We start from the raw sequence: 20,387 nt of genomic DNA, 5'->3' as shown, positions 1-20,387 counted from the left end.
AATATATAATAAATTAATAAACGTAAAAATTATTATTATTTAAATATTTCTTTAAAATATATATAACTTTTTATCTTATTTATTATATAAATGAAGATTTTAAAATAAAGTTAAATATTATTAAATTATAAAGGTATAAGTTAATATATATATAAATAAAAATTTTAAAATAAAGCTAAATATTATTAAATTATGAAAATATAATTTAATATATATATAAATAAAAATTTTAAAATAAAACCAAATATTATTAAATTATAAAAGTGCGGTTTAATATATAATATTAAGGTTTATAAGATTTTAAATATTTAAATTAAATAGTTAAAAAATAAAAATTATTATATTTAACCGAAAAATTTTAAATATATATAAATTTATATTTTAAATAATTTTATATATTTATAAATAAATTAATTAAATATAATTATTAAATCTTTATATATATAATTTAAAATTATAATTAAGATTTAATTTAAATAATGTTAATATTATATATTTAATTAAAATTAACGTTATATATATAAAATAATTAAAAAATAAATAATATTTAATTAAATAATTTTTTAAAAAATTTAATAATATAATTAATATTAATAAAGGTAATAAATATCATAATCTAACATATAAAAATTTAATAAAATATATTTAAATACTTTTTAACGTAACATATTTTAAGAATTATTAAAATGGTTAATAACTTACATTTTTTATTAAAAAAATAAAATAAAAACCTATAAAAAAATAAAATTCCTTTTATCTTAAATTTTAAATTAATTATAATATACAAATAACCATAATTTAAATCCTTAAATAATCATAAATAATTTTAATAAATATTAATTTTTATACTTTTTTTTAAATATATTTCCTTAAAAATTTCATAATATAATAATTACGGTAACCGTAATCTTATAAATAATAATAATATCTTTTTTTTTTATCCCATTCACTTTAACGTAATTTAATCGTAACAATATTTTATTATATATAAACTTTAAATTATAAATAAATTTTATAACTCTTATTAATTTTATTAAAATATAAAATATAAATAAACAATTTACTTGTTATAATAACGTTATCTTTATATTTTACGTAAAAAAGTATTATTATAACATTAAATATAATATCTTATTACATAAATTTATAAAATTTATATAATTAATATTTAATACTTATATATTTATAAAAAATAATTTTTAATATAAAAAAAATAACGTTTATTAAGTTTTTAATTTTATAATACCATAAAAATTTAAAATAAGTTTAATAAATATTATAACCGGTATAAAAAATTAATAAACATTATTAATAATATTAACTTTATTTATTTAAAAATAAATAATATAAAATATATTATTATTAAAAAACGTATTAATATTTAATAAATTACTTTTACTATAATTTCTAAATCTTAAAATTATATTAATATAAAAAGATGAAATCTTTTATTCCTTTATTAAATGTTTATACTTACCATTAAATTTCAATTAAATTAAAATTATAATTTAAACATTAACGCCTTTAATTAAAAATAAAATATAAATAAAATTTCGTTTTTATTTTAATTATTAAAAAAATATATTAACTTTAATAAAATTAATAAAAAAAAGAAATTACTTATTTTTTATTTTTATTTTTTTTAATAATAAAACTAAAAAACGTTATAAATAATTTAAAATTAATAAAGTAAAATTATAATTTAATAATTATATTTATTATATAAATTTAATTATAAGTTAAATTTAAAAAAAGTATATTATTATTAAAAGTAATAAAAAAAACATACTTTTTAAATATTACCTTTTTTTAATATTTATTTTTATAAAATACCTTAAATTATTAATAATAAAAAATATAAATTTAATAAATATATAATCGCTTTTTAAAACTAATATTAAAATATAATTTTAAAAACAAATAATAAATTTAACCAAATAATAAATTTTAAAAATAAGAAATTATAAATCGGTTACGTAAAACTTATAAATAAAAAATTATAAATTAATTACGTAAAGTTTATAAATAAAAAATCATAAATCGATTACGTAAAATTTATAAGTAAAAAATTATAAATTAATTACGTAAAATTTATAAATAAAAAATTATAAATTAATTACGTAAAATTTATAAGTAAAAAATTATAAATTAATTACGTAAAGTTTATAAGTAAAAAATTATAAATTAATTACGTAAAGTTTAATAATTATTTTTATTTTAAAAAAAAATATATTTAAAAAAAAAAATAAAACTTAATTAAAACCATATAATACCACCATTATAAATAAATTATTACACTTTAAAAATCCGTATAAATTTAATAATAAATTTATAAATATTTATAAAATACTTAACGCTAATAAAATAACCATATTATAACTTAAAAAAAGGATTAAACTTTAAAAGATAAAACGTTTAAAATATAAAAATTTATTATTATAAAAACGTAACGTTATTAAAAAAGGCGTAAACCAAATAATAAGTTAATAAATATGCTTATTTTTATTTATTACGTAATATAATGTTAATTAAATTTATAAATATAAAAACGGTTATTATTTTAAAAAAAGTTAAATATTAAATAAAACGTTAAAAAAAATATTATTTTTATTTTTAATTAAATATAATAATATTTTAAAAATATAATATTAAATAAATTTAAATTAATTAATTAAATAAAAGAAATATTAAGTTAAAAAATAAGTTAAATAAATTAAATAAATAAATTAATTAATTAAGTATAATAAGTTAATTAAATAAATAAAAAAGTTATTAAAATTAAATTATTTATTTATTTTAAACGTATAATTTTTATTTAAAATTTTTCGATATTATGTAATATTTTAATTATTAATAAGATAAATAAATTTGGGTTATTATAGTGCCTTATAAGGGTGCCCTCTAGTAAAAAGCCAAGCTACGCAAATCAGACCCTCTTTAAGAAGATGCATACAATATTCTACAACACACGTCAAATCCTTTCTTCTCAATCTGTCAATTCAGCGAATGAAGTCAACGATATGCAGAGGACCAAAGAGCACACCAGTCGGGTCAGGTGTTTGACTTGTTGCATATTCAGCCGTCTGGGTATGGCGGCTCCAGTAGTGTATGCACCAGAATGCAAACAGACCCACGATGGCATCATAGCATGAAATACGGAATACTATGTACACTACTGCTTTCCCCGGGCGGTCAACACAAATGTCACTTGAGGATGCAACACCCCAGAAAACATCCCTCTTTATGTAGAATGAACCCTTTCCCGGTTCTACCAATGTCTCAGATTGCTACTTAGATGTTGGGGTACGCTTGGATCACGAGGTCCTTCTTACTGTAGAGCCCGAAGAGCGCTAAGCTGATCATCCAGCTTCCCCTCGGTTCCCCTCAATCCCCCTCGCCCGAGAGTCCTTGATCGAACGCACGCACGTGGAAATAAATACTCTATACTGGGGTATTGCTAACGTTCTTAAGGGCTAATACATCCCTACTAGGTTAACCTAGTCCGCATCTCGACTCACCACTTTTATTAATCTCATCGACATCTCGTAGCACAGACTCTATTTAAGCTTAGGCCACGATGTGTTCAGGAAACCCACCTTTAGGGCTTATTCTAGCAAACGTTATTATTTATAGTAAGTTTGGGCTATGCTACTCTCATCGAATAACTTCGGCGTTACACTGCTGAGCGCAGTTGCTCAGTCCCTCAGTCCTGGGCATTGTTCGAGACTTGATAACTATTTCGACTATAAAGTACAACCTGCATTAATCAAGCACTACATACAATGGAAGCTTACTTTGCCGGAGTATCTAGAAGCTCCGATATAGCACGTCGCTTACTTACATACACTTTCAACCCATACATCCACCATCCCAAGCCAGAAGTCTAGAAAAACTACTGGAGATTATTTTTATCTTGGAAAGTCTATTCTTGAGCATTGACTGGTTGGATGGTAAACATAAGTTCAAATTAAGAACGGGCTTAGCACCACCACTATCGACCACTGACGTCGACGCGTAGGATATGGGGGCCTGAGAAGCATGAAGAAATGTGGCTGAAACGTTAAGATTCCCTGCCAAACTATCTCACTAATCTCACCATGCGCGCTGCCGCCTCAATAACACCCAGAATCCCAAAGACGCGGATATTGAAACTCAAATGCCATCACGATAACTACTTGGGTTCCACTTCCGTAGCAAGCGGTGGAGTATGACCGGCATGGGACCCTTAAAGACATGATGGTTGCGGCGCTCTAAGCGGTTTACAAGCCCGGCGAGGGCGGTCCAAGACAGAGCAATGCTTCGCAACTATCATTAGGTGGGTTGTACTCAATTTTATAGGTATTGTACGATGCATTCTTATGAGGTTGGTTACCATGTCTCAGGGCAGCTCTCATCAGATACAATATACAATACCGTCAAGTTACTGCCAAGCCAGTAGAATTGACGATACGGCGCCAGTGGTTGATGCGCTTGATCCACATGTAAGGCGTCTATGTATGTATGTGCGTTTCTGGCAAACGGACCGTAAGCGAATTCATCCAAGATTGCATGAAGAACCTTACCAAGGGTCGGCGGGTAGTGGTAAGTTGTAACATTGGCCCAGCGAGGGACGCAGCGCAAAATAAAGGTATCATACCTATCATAAGCAGCCATATCGAGGTACCTAGGTACTCAGCAGCCCTTTCGTCATGTCTGTAGGTACGGATATGTACGGATCCGTACATACATAACCAAGTTCACGACATACATTATCCTATGCGAAGGCTTGGCCGAGTTGGCCAGAGAACGAGTATCGAGAAACGCTACGAATATGTTCCCAACAATGACAGCAAAACGTGTTAAATGAAGATGTGGCGATGGGACGTGAGGTACAGACAGCACAGCTAATAAGATAAAGGTTGTCGTCTGTAAGTGGGCGGACAACAAACCTTCTTATCGCAAGGGGCTACTATGTACAATACAGTTCATCACGCATGAAGATGATCCAATCCAAATTACTTACAGGCTGATAGATCCCTTAGACTAGCTCCTACACGTAACTTGCTAAGCCAGGAATCATGAAGGATGTACAGCCTTTTTTTTTTTTTATGCAAGACATCGCGCTGATCTGGTCCTCCGGTTGGCGAACACATTTTTTTTTTCTCCTCTGCTATGTTACAGTAAGGCACGTCAGGGAGGCTATTGGGTTCACTCCAAACTTATACAAAACTACCTATAGGCAGTAGCCTTCAAACTTAACGATATTCTGGCGCTCGTACCTCATATTGTGATGGAATCGAACTGATGGTGAGGTTTGGCGCGGACTAGTTGCAAAAGCGTGAAATTGAAATTTGGCCGTCCCCCCCTGCAAAAACCCAGACAAACCAGACAAACCAGATTTCTTATCCCTGCTTATAATGTATGCCGAATCGCGTTGTTCCTGCCTCTTTTCTCAGGAACAATAAGACCTCGAGTGACCAAAATAGGTTTGGGACAATTTAAAGGAGACCCGCTGTTCCCAATTTCTACCAACCAGAATCGATTCTTACCTTCCTCGCCTGCTCACTTACGATAGATTACTTACCAAGTCTACTACGCCATTACCTACACAGGGTAGCTTCGTCTCTCTCGTTGTAGAAGGCGCCAGGGGACCCCAAAGGTTGGCCTAGCAAGATCAATCACACTAACGTGCAACTTGGCCCCGGACCTCGCAAGCTGCATGCCCTCATTTCCTCTCTCTTCCATCTACTCATCTAATCCCTCTCCCCGTAGAGGATCACACAAAAAAACACATCAACTCACTTTCTTGGAAAACAAGAATTATCACGATTAGGTTCGAGATACCATAATTGGAGAGGGAAGTTTGTGGGGGAATAATTGGACTGCATCATAACTCATAACCGACCCAGCCTTGATCCAGCCTTGGTCTCATTTCCAGCCCCAGACCGAATCGATTTTAAGAGCAAACGCGAGTCAGGCTACGTTCACCTATCTGGCGCAAAGATCCACAGCAATCTCTACCTACCCATAACATTTCAATTCAGAATACGGCCATCGGCTAAGCTTATCACGGACCTGTGCACGTTCGGATATCATTATATCGACAAGTTAAGAAAGTAAAGCATTATTCATCTCAAGTTCCGTACTCCGACGAACTGCCTCTACCTCGTTCAACCATCTATCTTTGCGCGGTTCCCTCGCGCCGCAACGAAAATGGGGTCGACAAATTTTGGTAATTTCGACGTATGTCTTCCTCAAGCTAGATTATGGACAATATACTCTCACTATGCTCACAAACTATGCTAACCTTATTGTGCTATTCAGGCGTTTTGCCGCGATTCGACTTTACCGGTCTGCAATGTATGCCTGCCTAGTAACACGGCTATGCAATATCCCGCCAAACACCCGAGGTCGCTAACACACGAATTAGGTTCTCTCGGAGAGTCATGACCAACGAGGCGGATGGGGTGGTTGCGAGCTACAAGGCATTCCTCTATCTGGTGGCCGTTACTTGGGAAATCTAGGTTTGTCTAGTAGTACAAAATAAGATGAATACCCGCTGACAAAGAGTAGGGTCTATATTACTTTGTGGTATCGCCATTGTCGTTTCAATACTGCTATTGTTGCGTTCGGAAAGAAAGAAGGCTGCAGTTGGCCGGAGGTCCGTGTCGAGTACTTTCACTTCGCAGACTATTTGACTAACATAGTTACAGGGAGATGCAATTGTTCCTCATCGGGTTTATCATAATCGAGATATGCGAAATATTCACCGTTGGGGAGTTTCCTCTTAATGGGACAGTGCGGGTCGTACGTAATATCTCGACGATATTAATAGTCGGTGCTAGCGAGGCTAACTTGGTTACTTAGGCCTTCACCGGAATCCACATCGGAATGATCATCGCGACAACATGGATTCTACTACTTAATGCCATCGTGGGATATCAGATTCTCGATGACGGTACTCCAGTTTCCCTGGGACTCATGTTCCTCTCCGGCGCCATCCTCTTTGTCGGTACCGGTTATATCACGCTCGATACGGGATTTCACTGGACCAACGAATTTATTACCAGGGCCGACGACCATTACCGAAACATCGCACTTTACGTACTCTACCAGCTCGCCCCGCTTGTTTTCCTCGTGGCCTTCTTTGTCTTGGAAGCCGTTCTCGTCCTCAGAATCTTGGGTGAGATTCGGCCCATGATCTACCTCACAGGTGCTGCCATTCTGTTCGCGATAGGCCAGGTCTTCAACTACGTCATCAGCCCGTACATTTGCAACGGAACTAGTGGCAAGATCGACGGTGCGTTATTTCAGACGCTCTTCACTCTGCTCTCGGTTATTATGATCTGGGTATTCTGGTCGAGCATCACTGAAGACGACTGGCCGATCGCTAGCCAGCCCACAGGCTACCCTTAAATTTTTTTTGTCTCTGATTTTTCTGCGGCGTCGGCGTTCAGGTTCACCAATATACCCGTTCTTGTTCTCTTCTTTTCATTCCTTCGCTGCTTCCCATGGGCAACATGCCGTTTTGCCGGGAACAGCAATAACAAAAAATACCATTGAAAATTTAATGCACGTAGAAATCCTAGTTATCTTAAACAAGGGTGGGCCGAAAAAGCACGATCGCATGCGCAATACGAAGCGACGCGAGCACGCTTGGAGAGAGGGGGGATGTGATATTCATACATAGGGTGGCAGATGTGCCATTCGCCAGTTGGCGGAGAGGTTAAAGGCGTGGTTGATAGTATACCCCGGATATGTGCGACTAATGTATATGAGGTCGTATGGTACAGTTGAATAGTTCCAAGCTTGACGAGCCACGTTAGTGAAATTTTTTCTTTTCTTCTTTTAATGCTGCATGACGTGAGTGAGCCGGCATTATTTACCTACCTACCAAGGTACCTATGTACATAAGAAGGTATGCAGGTAGAAGCAGCATGAACATGTATGCCCCCACTTGTACTACTCTAGGTTACATACTGTATGACATGAACCTATTATCTAGAGCTTCTCTGATTGGCCTAAATTCCAAGAGCTAAATACAAGGCTGTATATTTTCGGCAATAGCATTTCAACAAGGAGTAGCAGCCTCGTCTTCTAAACCTCTCCATACCTAACAACTTCCCTTTATTTATTCACTTTACGTCCTCTAAGACTATCGCAATATCCCTCGGTAGCGCTATATCAGGGATTATCATATCGTTTGCGGGGTCATGCTACTCTTTAGAACGCCCCTCAACAATGCTCTTCAGGTATTATAGGAAACCCCCAGCTGCGTATCTACCTACATTCACAGCTTAGGTCTCCCTCCCTTTCTTCCCTTCTTTTCTAATTTCATAATACGACACATTCCGACACGGAGGATACTTTATACACTCCATTCTTACCGATCCTTTCGAAATCCGAACGGTACAAGCACGAACTCCAGTTTAGAACGCGATTAGAACATGGCCGACTCCGATGGTGAATTTCAGGCTGATGACGCCTCCGATGATGAGTTCGGCGATCACCAGGTAACATCCAGTACCCGAAACGATACGCGATCGCGGAATCGAACCGATAAGAGCAAGAAGAGTGCTCGGAAGGGCGCGAAGGCCGCCTGGGAAGATATCCAACGGTCGTGGGACACAGTCGTCGAAGATGCCGACGGTACACTCACGGGAGCGATCGAGGGTCGTGCCGAAGCGGAGAAGCGGGCGCGACTACTTAAGGATACGACGCCCTTACAACGCGGTATCATACGACACCTTGTTCTGGTCTTAGATATGTCCTTTGCTATGCTCGAGAAGGACTTGCTGCCCAGCAGGTACGAACTGACCATGGCTTACGCCTCCCAATTCGTGAGAGAATACTTCGAACAGAACCCTATCTCTCAGCTAGCGATTATAGGCATGCGGGACGGCGTCGCGGTCAGGATAAGCGACATGAGCGGAAACCCAACAGACCACCTAGAGAAGTTACAGGGCTGGGTCAAGCAGGACCCTCAGGGAAACCCAAGTCTACAAAATGCCCTGGAGATGTGCAGGGGTGCTCTATTGTGGGTTTTTACAACTTAATCGGAAAGGATGAAGGAAGCGGAATGACTGACGATTTTTTTTGGGTATAGCCACACACCATCGCATGGAACAAGAGAGGTCGTGATAGTCTACGGCGCCTTGATGTCTAGCGATCCGGGAGACATACATGAGACGATTAATGCGCTAGTTACTGATAGGATACGCGTGTCTATAGTAGGCCTCGCCGCACAAGTAGCTATCTGCGACGAACTCTGCTCGAAGACCAATGGAGGGGACAACTCCAGCTATAGTATAGCTTTACACGAGGAGCATTTTAGAGACTTACTAATAGCAATCACGACGCCTCCCGTTACGCGCACGCAAGAGCAGAGCAACGCCAGCTTGCTCATGATGGGCTTTCCCTCGAGGACCCTCGCGGTCGGCGGCAGTACCCATTACTGCGCATGCCACAACCGGCCAACGCGCGAAGGCTACGGCTGCACCCGCTGCGGATCCCGCGTCTGCAGACTCCCCGCCGAGTGTCCCGGCTGCGGCCTCACACTCATCTTATCCACACATCTGGCCCGATCATACCACCACCTATTCCCACTACGCAACTGGGTCGAAGTACCGTGGTCCGAAGCCAAGCGCTCCAAGGCCTGCTACTCGTGTCTAACGCCGTTCCCCGAGCCCGCGAAAACCAAAATCTCAGTCAAGGGCAAGGAGAAGGCCGGCGGCGGTGGCGGTGGTGGCGCAAAAGCACCGCCGCCCAAGGGTCTCAGCGAGTCTGGTAGGTACGCGTGCGAGGTCTGCAGGAATCACTTCTGCATCGATTGCGACTTATTCGCTCACGAGGTCCTGCATAATTGCCCCGGGTGCCAGAGCGATACTCGAGGCGCGAGGGACGGCGATCCCGGCGGCGGCGGTGGTGGTAGTAGTAACGGCGCTATGGAGATAGATTCGTAGATTCCTCGACGGGGCTCAAAGAAAATTCTTTGCGTGGTGCGAGATAGATCATATATCAGATTGGGTCTTTTACAAGGTTGGCGTAGTCTGTTACTTGCTTGCTTGCTTAGGGGCTGAATTTTTCGATGGAATGCCGTGCCTTCTGGCTGGCATATGGCTACTATTATTTATTGATGCATGGAAAAGGGGGCGTTGGCGGGGCCGCATACTAGTACTACTACTTATACTTATCATTACTGGATAGGGGATTTGTACGAGACTCGTTCGAGGACGCGGTTATTCTTTCGTATAGAGAGGGCGCTTCGTGCGCTTAGTTGGAGGGTGGGGTCGGGAGGAAGAGGAGTATAGATGGCATCTGAATGGAACGGATGACAGAGAGTTAGCTAGCTAGCTTGGGTAGTTATTCTATTTATAAAAGAGCTCTATAGCGGCTACATATACAGAGTTATAGCACGGCTCTCCACAAGCCATCCCATCCCATCCTATCATATCTTTCATCCATCGTTGATACGACGTGCAGTTAGTCTATAAATCAATCTCGCTATGTTATCATGCCATGGTCTCGTTAGGTATTAGGCATATCATCCATATGCCCTACCCGTCCTCACTTGCCGTCCGGCAAGCATAGTAGGGGCATCATCTTCTTCTTTCTCCCGTATCCTCCAACTTACAAGTTTCCCCTTTGAGCCTGTTCTCGCTCGATAGCCTCAAACAAGCTCTTGAAATTCCCGGCGCCAAACCCGCTGAAATCGTGCCGCTGGATGATCTCCACAAACACCGTTGGTCGGTCCATAAGCGGCTTGGTGAATAGTTGTAATAGGTACCCGCCCTCGTCGTAATCGATCAGGATGCTGAGCTTCTGCAACGTCTCGAAGTCCTCCTCGAGCTCCCAGCTCCTCTTCTCCGTACGCATGCGTTCCTTCATAGTCTCGTAATACGTATCCGGGACGGCGATGAATTCGACTCCCCTAGCACGCATAGCCGTAACCGCAGCCACGATGTCGTGGGTCAGCAGCGCGATGTGCTGGACTCCGGGCCCGGAGTTAAACACGACGAACTCCTCGATCTGGGACTTCTTCTTGCCGGGCGCGGGCTCGTTGATGGGCATTTTTACCACGTCGTTGGCGCTGCTCATGACGATGCTGCGCAGCGCGCTAAATTCGGTGCATATCTGGCTGTCGTCGACGGACCAGAACCGGTGGAACGACAGGCACCGCTCGTAAAACTCGCAGGCGGCCACCATGTCGTCCCACGACTGGTTGCCGACGCAGTGATCGATGCGGGCGAGGTCGACGCGCGGGAGGATTGTGCTGGAGGGTGGTGACGAGCGCACTTGGAAACCAGGAAGGAAAGGGCCCTTGTAGTTCCGCCGCGAGATGAGGGTGTGTGTTGTGTCGCCATAGGTCCGAATTACAGCCGTTAGCACGTCACCGTTCTGCTTGTCGCGGTAGAGCATGGGAGGCTGGACGGAGACGGCGCCTTGTTCTACGGCGTGGTTATATACGCCCTCTACACTATCGACTTCGAAGGCGACGTCTCGAACCGCATCACCGTGTCTCTCGAGGTGGTCGTGCATCTCCTCGAGCCGCTTCCGCTCACCTTCTGTGATAGGTTCGTCTTTAGGTAAATAAGCATACGAGCGGATAGGCGATGTGAACACGAATCGGATGTCCCCGCAGGCTACGACGTGCGATGTGAAGTACCGGCTACCAGTCTCTAGTCCTTGGTATGCAACCGTCTCAAAACCGAAGAGCGTTGTGTAGTACGACGCGGCCTGCTTTGCGTTGCCTACCCACCAGGTGATGTGATCATAGCCCTGGAAGTTGGGCACGCCAGCCTGGACGGCGTACTCGTCTGCATGCGGGGAGTACCTAGGGGGAGATTCCGAGATCGCGGAGGGGGCCATATTTGTGTGACTTGGTTGACTGGTTTATACTCTATGGGGTTTACCCAGGGTGATAGAGATAGGTATAGGTAAGTGTAGGTAGGGAAAGAATAGATTGGCTATGTAAGTGCTGATATGTGTAATATAGTCTTGAATACGAGATCCGGACAGAGGAAACCTTAAGAGATAGAAATACACATATGAGAGATCTTCAATTTCATCTTACCTAACCTATTCATCTATCCCTACCTGCCCTCTGGTCCTAACGATATAACGGTTAAAGGGGGGTAGGCTAGGGACTCTAGGTCGGGGCGAATTCCGCACACCTTCCCATATGCCGGCTCCAACGTATACGGCAAGGAGCGTCCCGGGCAACCATTACTGGGAAAGGGTTGTTAGACGAACATTTGCGAAGCTGGCTTACCGATGCGCTCGACGTGATAGGGTCGTGGAGCCTCTTAACCCAAATTCGGCGACTCCGGAAACAAAGACGTCAGACTGCCGAAGCTAGCCGCTCCCCGTAATTCATCTTTCCGGGCCACGCGCAGCTATCCGATACAACCCATTGCCTGTACGTCCAATGAGGCGAGATGGCTTAGGACGGCTAGAAGGGGAAGAAATGATGCCCTTATCTCGCTGACCTTAGGTGCTGCAGGTGAAGAAGGTTCGCGGAGGGCCGAAGTGGAGAAACGATGTTGTCTGGACGCATGACAAGGGAGTACGGGGCTAATGACTCGAGCGCTGGTCTATCATTGATCAAGCCGTGCCGTCCTACATGCATATCTGCTGTACTTATCGCCCATTCCAGTTATTCGAGGCCATTCCAGTTAATATTTCTCGATATACTGTATCGCCACATTATAACTGCCGTATAGCTGTTCCTATTCCCGCATCAAAATCTGCCCAGAAAGCACCTTAGCACCCATTCCCCGTCACGATATCTTAGTTCGACCTAAAATATTCAACATGACGACAAGCTCCCTAAGCCGTCGAGACTTCAACGTCCTCGAGAAGATTAGGGACCCGGAATCGAACCCAACAACTGCCGTTCTTGTAGATGGCACATTGCCCAAAGATCCCAATATAACGGACACATCTGTATATGACCGTGTCTCTCGAAGAGAGCGGGATATCGTACTGGCTATGCAGCAGCTTGAGATGCAACTGGCCGGTTTGCGGTCAGCACAAACAGCAGAGCCGATACAAGAATATCGACAATGCTTGTCTAAACTCGGGGAACTCATAACAGAATACCCCAAATACGCCAGCGCTCGAAATAATAGAGCACAGGTCTTCAGGAGGCTGTACGGAGATACACTGCTGTTATCTGGGGATCAGGCTTTGAAAGGGTTGCTAAGTGACGTTGATGAGCTCGAGAAATCTCAAGCAGCAGACCTAGCTCTTTCCGATCTGGACTGGGCCATCTCCCTACTAACTCCGAAGAGCATATTCGCAGCTATATCGCCACAAGCCGGGAAAACTTTGTCGCTCGCCCACACCCAACGAGCAGCAATCTATCATATGACCTCCAAGTCCTTTCAGGCCGGCAGTAAAATCAACATTGTCGGAAGAAGGGAGGAATCCTGGACGAAGAACGACTTCGAAGAGGCGGCATCGAGAGATTTTGCTTTGGGAGGAAGGTACGGAAACGATATTGCGAAAGCTTTGGCTGTGAGTACTAATCCCACAGCCAAGCTTTGCGGTCAGATGGTGAGGGAGGCCATGAAGAAGGAATATGGCCCCGCATATGCTTCGTAACCAAGCTGTTTGGTTAATTTTCAATGAGTCGTTAAATCACTCCGTTAGATAACAGCCGTCGGTCATTGGAAGAGCTAATCTGACTGGACCCATCAATGATGATAAATATGATGGCGAATCCTTTAGTCCTATCCACCACTGTCGAAGATCAACTTCTTGAATTGTTTGCTTCTTAGCGAGCACACGCATGAAGACTGGGGGTTGGTGTAGAGGAAACTGTATTAAACTCGATTCTAGTTGGTTGGTACGATAGTCAATAGCGACGCCCCAGAAACTAGACTCGGAGAGTATATAGAATGTATCATCACTTAGTGATAAACACAGCCACTATAGAATTATGTGAATGGCATCTCCAAACCACAAGCCTGTACCAACAAGGGGTAGGAGGTATGGTGGACCACTATTCGATATGGGTATCATTTTGCTGGTTTACTGAACAGATTACTGACTCGTCTAAATGAAACCTAAATTAGAAAGGAATGCTCATTTTACTATGTATTATGTGAGATATCTACCTCTTCCCGGCTTCGACTGTCTGCTGTGTCGTTTTGCCCTTCTCCTTGCCTTCACGGTTAATTCTTGTAGCTGCTGCTCCGAGTCCAATCGCAACGGCAAAGATAGGGTCCGCTACACGGGAGATGATATATGTTGGGGGAGCCATTTAAACGAATGTTACAGCAAGGACGTAACGTATTGTTAACAAGTTAAACGTCTTTTATAGTTGTGGCTATGAGTAGAGCTCTCGATATAAGTCTCGATGTAAGTATCGATATAAGTAAAAACATATCTCCCCCACTTTAACTTTTCCTATCGAAATCGAACTCTTACTGCTTTAAAAGCTTAGACCACGTGAAGCAGCCCGAAAAAGCCCCACCCCACACAATCAGGCCAATCAACTAAATGAACCCTTTCTTCGCTTAATTTTCTCAGGCACATTTTGGATTTTCTTAGCCCATCGCAAACAACCTTTACTATCGAATTCATTCTCAATCGACCAATTCGCCAACCCACCGACAACACCTCGACTTCCCTTTCGACAAACGACGACAGCGGAGCCGACAAGATGAAGTTCCTAAAGGTTGGCCGAGTAGCCATCATCACCCGTGGCCGATACGCCGGAAAGAAGGTACGTACCAGACGAAAAAAAAAGAATTTTTGTTATTCGAAGAAATAAGCAATAAAGACTCGTTGGATATGATGGATTTGAATTTGGCACAACCGCGATCTTTGAGAAGCCGCGTCGGAATCATTGTATAAGCACAAGCACAAGCACAAGAAAATACACATATACGGCCCCTCATGATTTTACTACACATCGATATATTTATATACCTAAGTCAGAAAGGAACTGGGAACGCTATTCTAACGGAACCAACTCTCCAGGTCGTCATCATCCAGCCCGTCGACAGCGGCAACAAGGCACACCCCTACGGCCACGCCCTAGTCGCAGGTATCGAGCGTTACCCCTCTAAGATCACACGGCGCATGGGCAAGGCGCGACAGGAAAAGCGATCCAAGATCAAGCCTTTCATCAAGGCCATCAACTACAACCACCTGATGCCCACACGATACACCCTCGAGCTCGAGGGCCTTAAGGGCGTCGTTTCCGGCGAGACCTTCAAGGAGGTCAGCCAGCGCGAGGACGCCAAGAAGAACGTCAAGAAGGTCCTCGAGGAGCGATACACGAGCGGCAAGAACAGATGGTTCTTCACGCCCCTGAGTACGTGTCCCTCTTCTATTCTCTTCTCTTTACTTTACTTACCTATGCCCACCTTAACCTCGATATTCCCCTCGCACTCTCAACAATGGAAAAATATAGAGAAATAATGCTAACTCCTCTCGCAGAATTCTAATCCTTTCGTCTGCATACTTCCGTCGTTCGGTCTTAAGGGGGTTCGGTCTGGGATGTAAATCGCATCATCAATGGCATTAGGAAGCCTCAAAGGGTCTTGCTCTGAATTCAGAAACATGAAAAATGAACACATCTGATGAATGAAACCTGCTACGTCTCGGCCGTACATATGTGACTGGTGCTACTTTCGCTTGCGGATTCCTAGTAATTGATTTACTATTCATCAACTTGAGACTGACCGAGCCCGCCCGTCCGCCCGCCTGTACTACACCCGAGTCTCTGGGACTAGTGTCCGAGTTGTACGTAGGTTGGATGGTTAGTGGAGTGGCGAGCATATAAGATTCCGTCACCAACGGATCAAACTGTTTCATACGGCAGCACAGGATAGTTGTAGCCATATCCTAGTAGAATCCCAAAAGCCCTCTTTGTATTTTTACGGCCTAGCACTTCGATACTGCAAGGGAGTTTTGTAATTAATTATACTTCATTATACTAACCCCCTCGTGCTGCCCAGAATTAGATAGCCTAAATGTATGTTCCCCGGGTAGGTATGCTCAAGATCGCGCTCAACTCCCGACTTTAAGACAATAGCACTTTAACCACGTAGAAACATTAACATCATTAAAATCCATTAAATTAACGTGCAAATTTAGTCTCGTTTCCATTCAGGTCTAATACCTCCTAGGCTCTCTAAGTTACATGAAGACTAGCCCTGTCTGTCGTAATGCGAGCAGATGCAACCCGACCCTTGCAATTGACGCCATGTCTGCTATCTATAGCCGTACAATAAAATACCGTGCTGACTACCCTTTCATCAGTGTCCACGGCGTAAAGGAAAATCTCTCCAACTACTACCATCCCCTGCGAAGATGAAGTGGAAAATGTGCAATTATGTACCCGAAAAATCAGGAGAAACGCATACAAGGTCGTCACGTAGCGTTCCGCCGTCAGACCCTGTTCTCATTAGAACCCGAGTTATAACTCCCATCCACCTAGAAGATTACAAAGGCATACGGTGAAAGGAGAGGTTTCGTTGACACATTCGCTCATGAGGAGACGCCGAACTTCTCAGCAGCACCGGAAAGGTACTGCGAAGGGTCGTAGGCGTAGTTGGGGGCTAAGCCACCGAAGAGGATGAACACAAATAGTAGTGCTGCCGCGATGACGACTACCTTGCGCAGAGCAGGACGCGTGGCACCAAACTCAGCCCAGTGTCGGCCAGCTTCACCGGCATATCCCTTAATAGCCTCCATACCAAGCTTGTAGTAGACCATACCACCGAGCGCAATGGTGTAACCGAAAGCCTGGAGGCCGGAAACAGGGGTACCCCAGATGAGCATGGAGGCCAGAACAAGCATGACATCCTTGAGGACACCGCACAGGGTCATGATAACAGCAGAAGTCTTGCCAATCTATACAACTTATTAGTGCTTGTAGTGATTCCTCTGAGACGTTGAAACTTACCAGGAAGACAACTGAGACGTTAAGGAGGAAGGCGCAAAGTCCGTTCAAAAAGAAGGTGAAGAGACCGACGTGGTAAACTTCGGCAACGGAGACCTTGGGAATCTCCCAGATGAGGGCAACGACGCCGTTCATGGCAGCGCAGATGGGGGCAAAGTAGTATAGAGAGACGAGAGGGTCCATCTTGTACTCGGCAGAGCTAAGCAGGGCCTGAACAAGGTTGAGACGGATAGCCTCGAACAGAAGACCTCCCAACTGGTAGAAGAAACCAATCCAGACGAATCGGATCTCGCCGAACGAGGCAATCATGACACCAACAACAATAGCAGACACGTTGAGGAGCTGCTTGAGGTTAGGGGGTGCAAGACCCATAGCCCAGCTGGAAAGTAAGACTGCAACGGGGGTGGTGGCCTATCGTAATCCTTCGTCAGCAAACGTATACTTCCATAATCACACCTGCTCGATTATTCATACCTTGATCATCTGGATGAACGCGACACTGAGGTAGAGGTAGGTCAAGTTACCGCAGATCAAACTTAAGCTGAAGAAGACACCGATAGGAACGATAGCACGGAGGTAGACGCGTCCAGTCATCTTGACAGACTTGCGACCGTCAAGGAGGGTGGTGTAGCGCGCCATCAGCTGCGTCGCAATGGTCGCGAACGTCAAGTGGTAGGTGGTCAAGATAACGGGGTAACCTAGAACACTATTAGATTACGTTTACGGCAGTTAAGTCAAGGTAAACATCTTTCGGGGGCTCCTTACGGAATTCGAGGGTGTCGAGAATCCATTTGTTGAACAGAATGACAGACGATGAAAGACTGATCCATACTCTGTAGCAACTTGTTAGCTACGCGTCCTCATCTTGAATTGATCTTGAATTGTGTAATTATATTGACTCGGGGAAGACTCGACATACGCAACGTAGAAAGCCGGGTGGATGGCCGGCTTGGGAGGCTGGGCTTTGTCGGCCTCGGGGTTCGTGGTGGGCAAGATGGGGCCCTTTGACTCCGGTCGGGGGACCTCACCAGAGGTGCGAGTCTTTTCGTCTGCCATTGTATTGATTATTCACGTTTGAGGTGAAAGTGAAGGTTGAAGATTCGCTAGTGCGACGTAACTAAGAAAGGGGTAGAATGAATTGAAGAGGACACGGATAATGAATGAGCGACAAGGCCAAGCCTGCTGAGACCAATTAAAGATTTAGATGAATTTTGGGGGGTGGCGTAACTGTTTACAAGTTTCTTCAGTTGTTGCCGAATTGTCAACTTTTGTTTTCTCTCTTCCGTAAACTTCAAAACAAGAAGTTGTTTGTGGTGCGGAGGAGAGATTCGTCAACAACTGGAGGGGGAAAGCAGTGGTGACAAAAAAAGAAGATGGACAAAAAAGAGAGAGGATTGAAAAAAAAGAGATGGTACGGCTAATAAATTTTCAGAATGAGAAGAGGTGCTTCTACGGTCGACAGGCCTACCCAGGCACACCTTAGCCACCCTTCAAGCGGTACCTATTGTACCTAGGTACACTAGTAATGCGGTACCTTGTAGCAATTTGTGATCCCAAGAGCTTATCCCGCACAATTTTAGCCCCAGACCCGCCCCAATTGAATTAGCGCTTTCAAACACGGTCGCATCATCAGTGCGTTCCGTTCACTAACAAGCAACTTACAGGCATCTTTTCGGGCTGGTGTGCCCTTTACTGTGGCAGCTGTTGTGCTACCGGTAAAGATAGGCTGATAGGGTACGTGTACAGGTACAAAACCACAATCTAACATATCCACCCCCACTAAAGCTCATTCCCTGGAATTCCCTGCATCTAGGGGAGCCAGGGGAGTCAGGGGCTAATTAATTGCGTAGTGCTGCCCAAAAGGGATAAGTGTACGATGAGGAAATATCTAAAACCTGCAATCTACAGCCACTGATGTCGTTTTAGGAGGCTCTCATTTTATCATTGGTTTAACCCGTATTATCATTGGAGCCCATTTTTGGATATCCCTCCCCACGGCAGCCACTGCCACAGAACAAGGACTTGGAAGACTGAAGAGTGAGTTTTGTGGTCGTCCAATACAATTTTAGAAGATTGCAATGCTTTGAGCTGGTTGCTGTTTGTGGGTTCACATTAGAGAGTTTTGTTTCAAGATAACACTCTTTAAGCAGGAGGGTCTTGCAACCTTCGCGATAGACATACCAGATCATTTTAACTCCAATAACAAATAGCATTCTTCACGCTCTGCGAGTTCGTCACTCGTTTACTTAAAAGTCGAGTCTAAGGAATATGTTACGCTTTAGGCTTCTTCCGTGTTCCCTATTCCTGTTTTGTAATCCGTATTTTATCAGTTCGGCTCAACTCAACCTCGTATACTACGAGTCTATACTCGGTTGGTGGATGGGGAAGTGGGATGGAAAGATACCATACATAGAAACAGGTACGGACGAGCCGGAAAATAACCCACGAAAAGACTTGTTTCATCTACTGCCCGTCATATCTGAAGCAGGTTGCCCATACACTAGACTATGTAAATTAGGGCTATCGATAAAATTACAGAGTCCAGACTGTACCGTTGCTACTCCGCTGTGACGTAGTTACCGCGAAAAACAAAGCAAAAAAGTTCCGATTTCCAACCATGTTTTTTGACGGGTCAGTTTAGGTACCTCCTTAGGTAGGTTAGGTACAATACCTTACGGACTAGGGCTATCAGAGGCTATCGTGAGAAAAAGATAATGAGGCTGCGCGGGGTCTTCCACACCATTTAGTCAATTGGCCGCTCGTCGCGCTGGACGTAGGTATGTAAAGTTTTGTTCGTATCGGACGTCATCAAATCCTCTTCAGTCCAAAATACGAGATGCAAAGCATGTATATAAACTTCGAGGCCACGTATCACGGCCTGAGGCTCTCGATTTGACATAATTCAAATGTTCAACGTTCCATCGCCGCGAATCACGCCGGCCGCGCATCTGCTCTTTTTTTATTTTATTTTATTTTTTTTTATTCAAATAAAAACTTGAGTCGTTGATAATTTGTGTTCTAGTCAATGTCTTGCCGCTAGCTGAGTGGCATAGCTGAGCGGCATCCCGCGTCCCAGGCAATCGGTTGCTCATGTTACAGATAAATAACTTGTATTGGGTTAGGGGTACATATGACCTATGACCCCTATGCTCGTTGATTCTTTATTGAGGTACAGCTTCTACTCAGCTTCTGACCGTCGACATATTTAGATAGGTTTGTTAGGACTCAGGGCTCAGGCCTGTGCTCATAGCCGTTGAACGTTGTTAGCCACGTGCAATACAGGCCTGTCTAGCCTTGATTATAAAAGGGCCTATCCGCGGTTTGTTATGCCTGCAGTTCAATATAATTATTATTGACGTGGAGCACATAAGAGGTTTTAAAATATGTCATTTTCTAGTTAATGCCTCGTTTAGTACGGAATACAGCAGGATTATGCAAGATGATGGTATGATGTAAGAGGTCCTGCCCCTTGCTTGCTTTGTTTGGTAAC

General features: G+C 42.6%; 6 protein-coding genes across 6 annotated transcripts; 4 read left to right on the top strand and 2 right to left on the bottom strand.

Annotated features, from left to right (window-relative positions):
- The first annotated feature begins 5,709 nt into the window (after positions 1 to 5,709).
- F5Y00DRAFT_57976 (chitin synthase III catalytic subunit) lies at positions 5,710 to 7,929 on the top strand. Its single transcript, XM_048013833.1, has 6 exons — positions 5,710 to 6,222; positions 6,304 to 6,339; positions 6,410 to 6,503; positions 6,553 to 6,640; positions 6,693 to 6,786; positions 6,847 to 7,929. Exons 1-6 carry the CDS (start codon positions 6,193 to 6,195, stop codon positions 7,393 to 7,395), a joined length of 891 nt encoding a protein of 296 aa, XP_047869617.1. The 5' UTR covers positions 5,710 to 6,192; the 3' UTR covers positions 7,396 to 7,929.
- A 105-nt stretch (positions 7,930 to 8,034) lies between these two features.
- On the top strand, positions 8,035 to 10,308 carry F5Y00DRAFT_223327 (TFIIH basal transcription factor complex, subunit SSL1). The gene is made up of 2 exons (XM_048005857.1): positions 8,035 to 9,016; positions 9,086 to 10,308. The coding sequence occupies exons 1-2, from the start codon at positions 8,427 to 8,429 to the stop codon at positions 9,939 to 9,941; spliced, it is 1,446 nt and encodes a 481-aa protein (XP_047869616.1). The 5' UTR covers positions 8,035 to 8,426; the 3' UTR covers positions 9,942 to 10,308.
- A 57-nt stretch (positions 10,309 to 10,365) lies between these two features.
- F5Y00DRAFT_57969 (4-hydroxyphenylpyruvate dioxygenase) lies at positions 10,366 to 12,003 on the bottom strand. Its single transcript, XM_048013832.1, has one exon. The coding sequence runs from the start codon at positions 11,845 to 11,847 to the stop codon at positions 10,609 to 10,611; it is 1,239 nt and encodes a 412-aa protein (XP_047869615.1). The 5' UTR covers positions 11,848 to 12,003; the 3' UTR covers positions 10,366 to 10,608.
- A 346-nt stretch (positions 12,004 to 12,349) lies between these two features.
- On the top strand, positions 12,350 to 13,813 carry F5Y00DRAFT_57930 (uncharacterized protein). The gene has a single exon (XM_048013831.1). The coding sequence runs from the start codon at positions 12,793 to 12,795 to the stop codon at positions 13,582 to 13,584; it is 792 nt and encodes a 263-aa protein (XP_047869614.1). The 5' UTR covers positions 12,350 to 12,792; the 3' UTR covers positions 13,585 to 13,813.
- Positions 13,814 to 14,459: 646 nt separating this feature from the next.
- On the top strand, positions 14,460 to 15,932 carry F5Y00DRAFT_223324 (ribosomal L27e protein family-domain-containing protein). Its single transcript, XM_048005856.1, has 3 exons — positions 14,460 to 14,710; positions 14,968 to 15,304; positions 15,430 to 15,932. The coding sequence occupies exons 1-3, from the start codon at positions 14,648 to 14,650 to the stop codon at positions 15,435 to 15,437; spliced, it is 408 nt and encodes a 135-aa protein (XP_047869613.1). The 5' UTR covers positions 14,460 to 14,647; the 3' UTR covers positions 15,438 to 15,932.
- Positions 15,933 to 15,947: 15 nt separating this feature from the next.
- F5Y00DRAFT_223323 (TPT-domain-containing protein) lies at positions 15,948 to 18,351 on the bottom strand. The gene is made up of 5 exons (XM_048005855.1): positions 17,817 to 18,351; positions 17,663 to 17,730; positions 17,372 to 17,595; positions 16,901 to 17,308; positions 15,948 to 16,848 (listed from the first exon to the last, which is right to left on the bottom strand). Exons 1-5 carry the CDS (start codon positions 17,951 to 17,953, stop codon positions 16,483 to 16,485), a joined length of 1,203 nt encoding a protein of 400 aa, XP_047869612.1. The 5' UTR covers positions 17,954 to 18,351; the 3' UTR covers positions 15,948 to 16,482.
- Positions 18,352 to 20,387: the final 2,036 nt, after the last annotated feature.

Source organism: Daldinia vernicosa, assembly GCF_022497035.1.
Source record: "Daldinia vernicosa strain CBS 139.73 unplaced genomic scaffold F5Y00scaffold_2, whole genome shotgun sequence".
In the NCBI taxonomy this organism is placed as follows: Eukaryota; Fungi; Ascomycota; class Sordariomycetes; order Xylariales; family Hypoxylaceae; genus Daldinia; species Daldinia vernicosa.
This window is presented reverse-complemented; position numbering and strand designations above follow the sequence as displayed.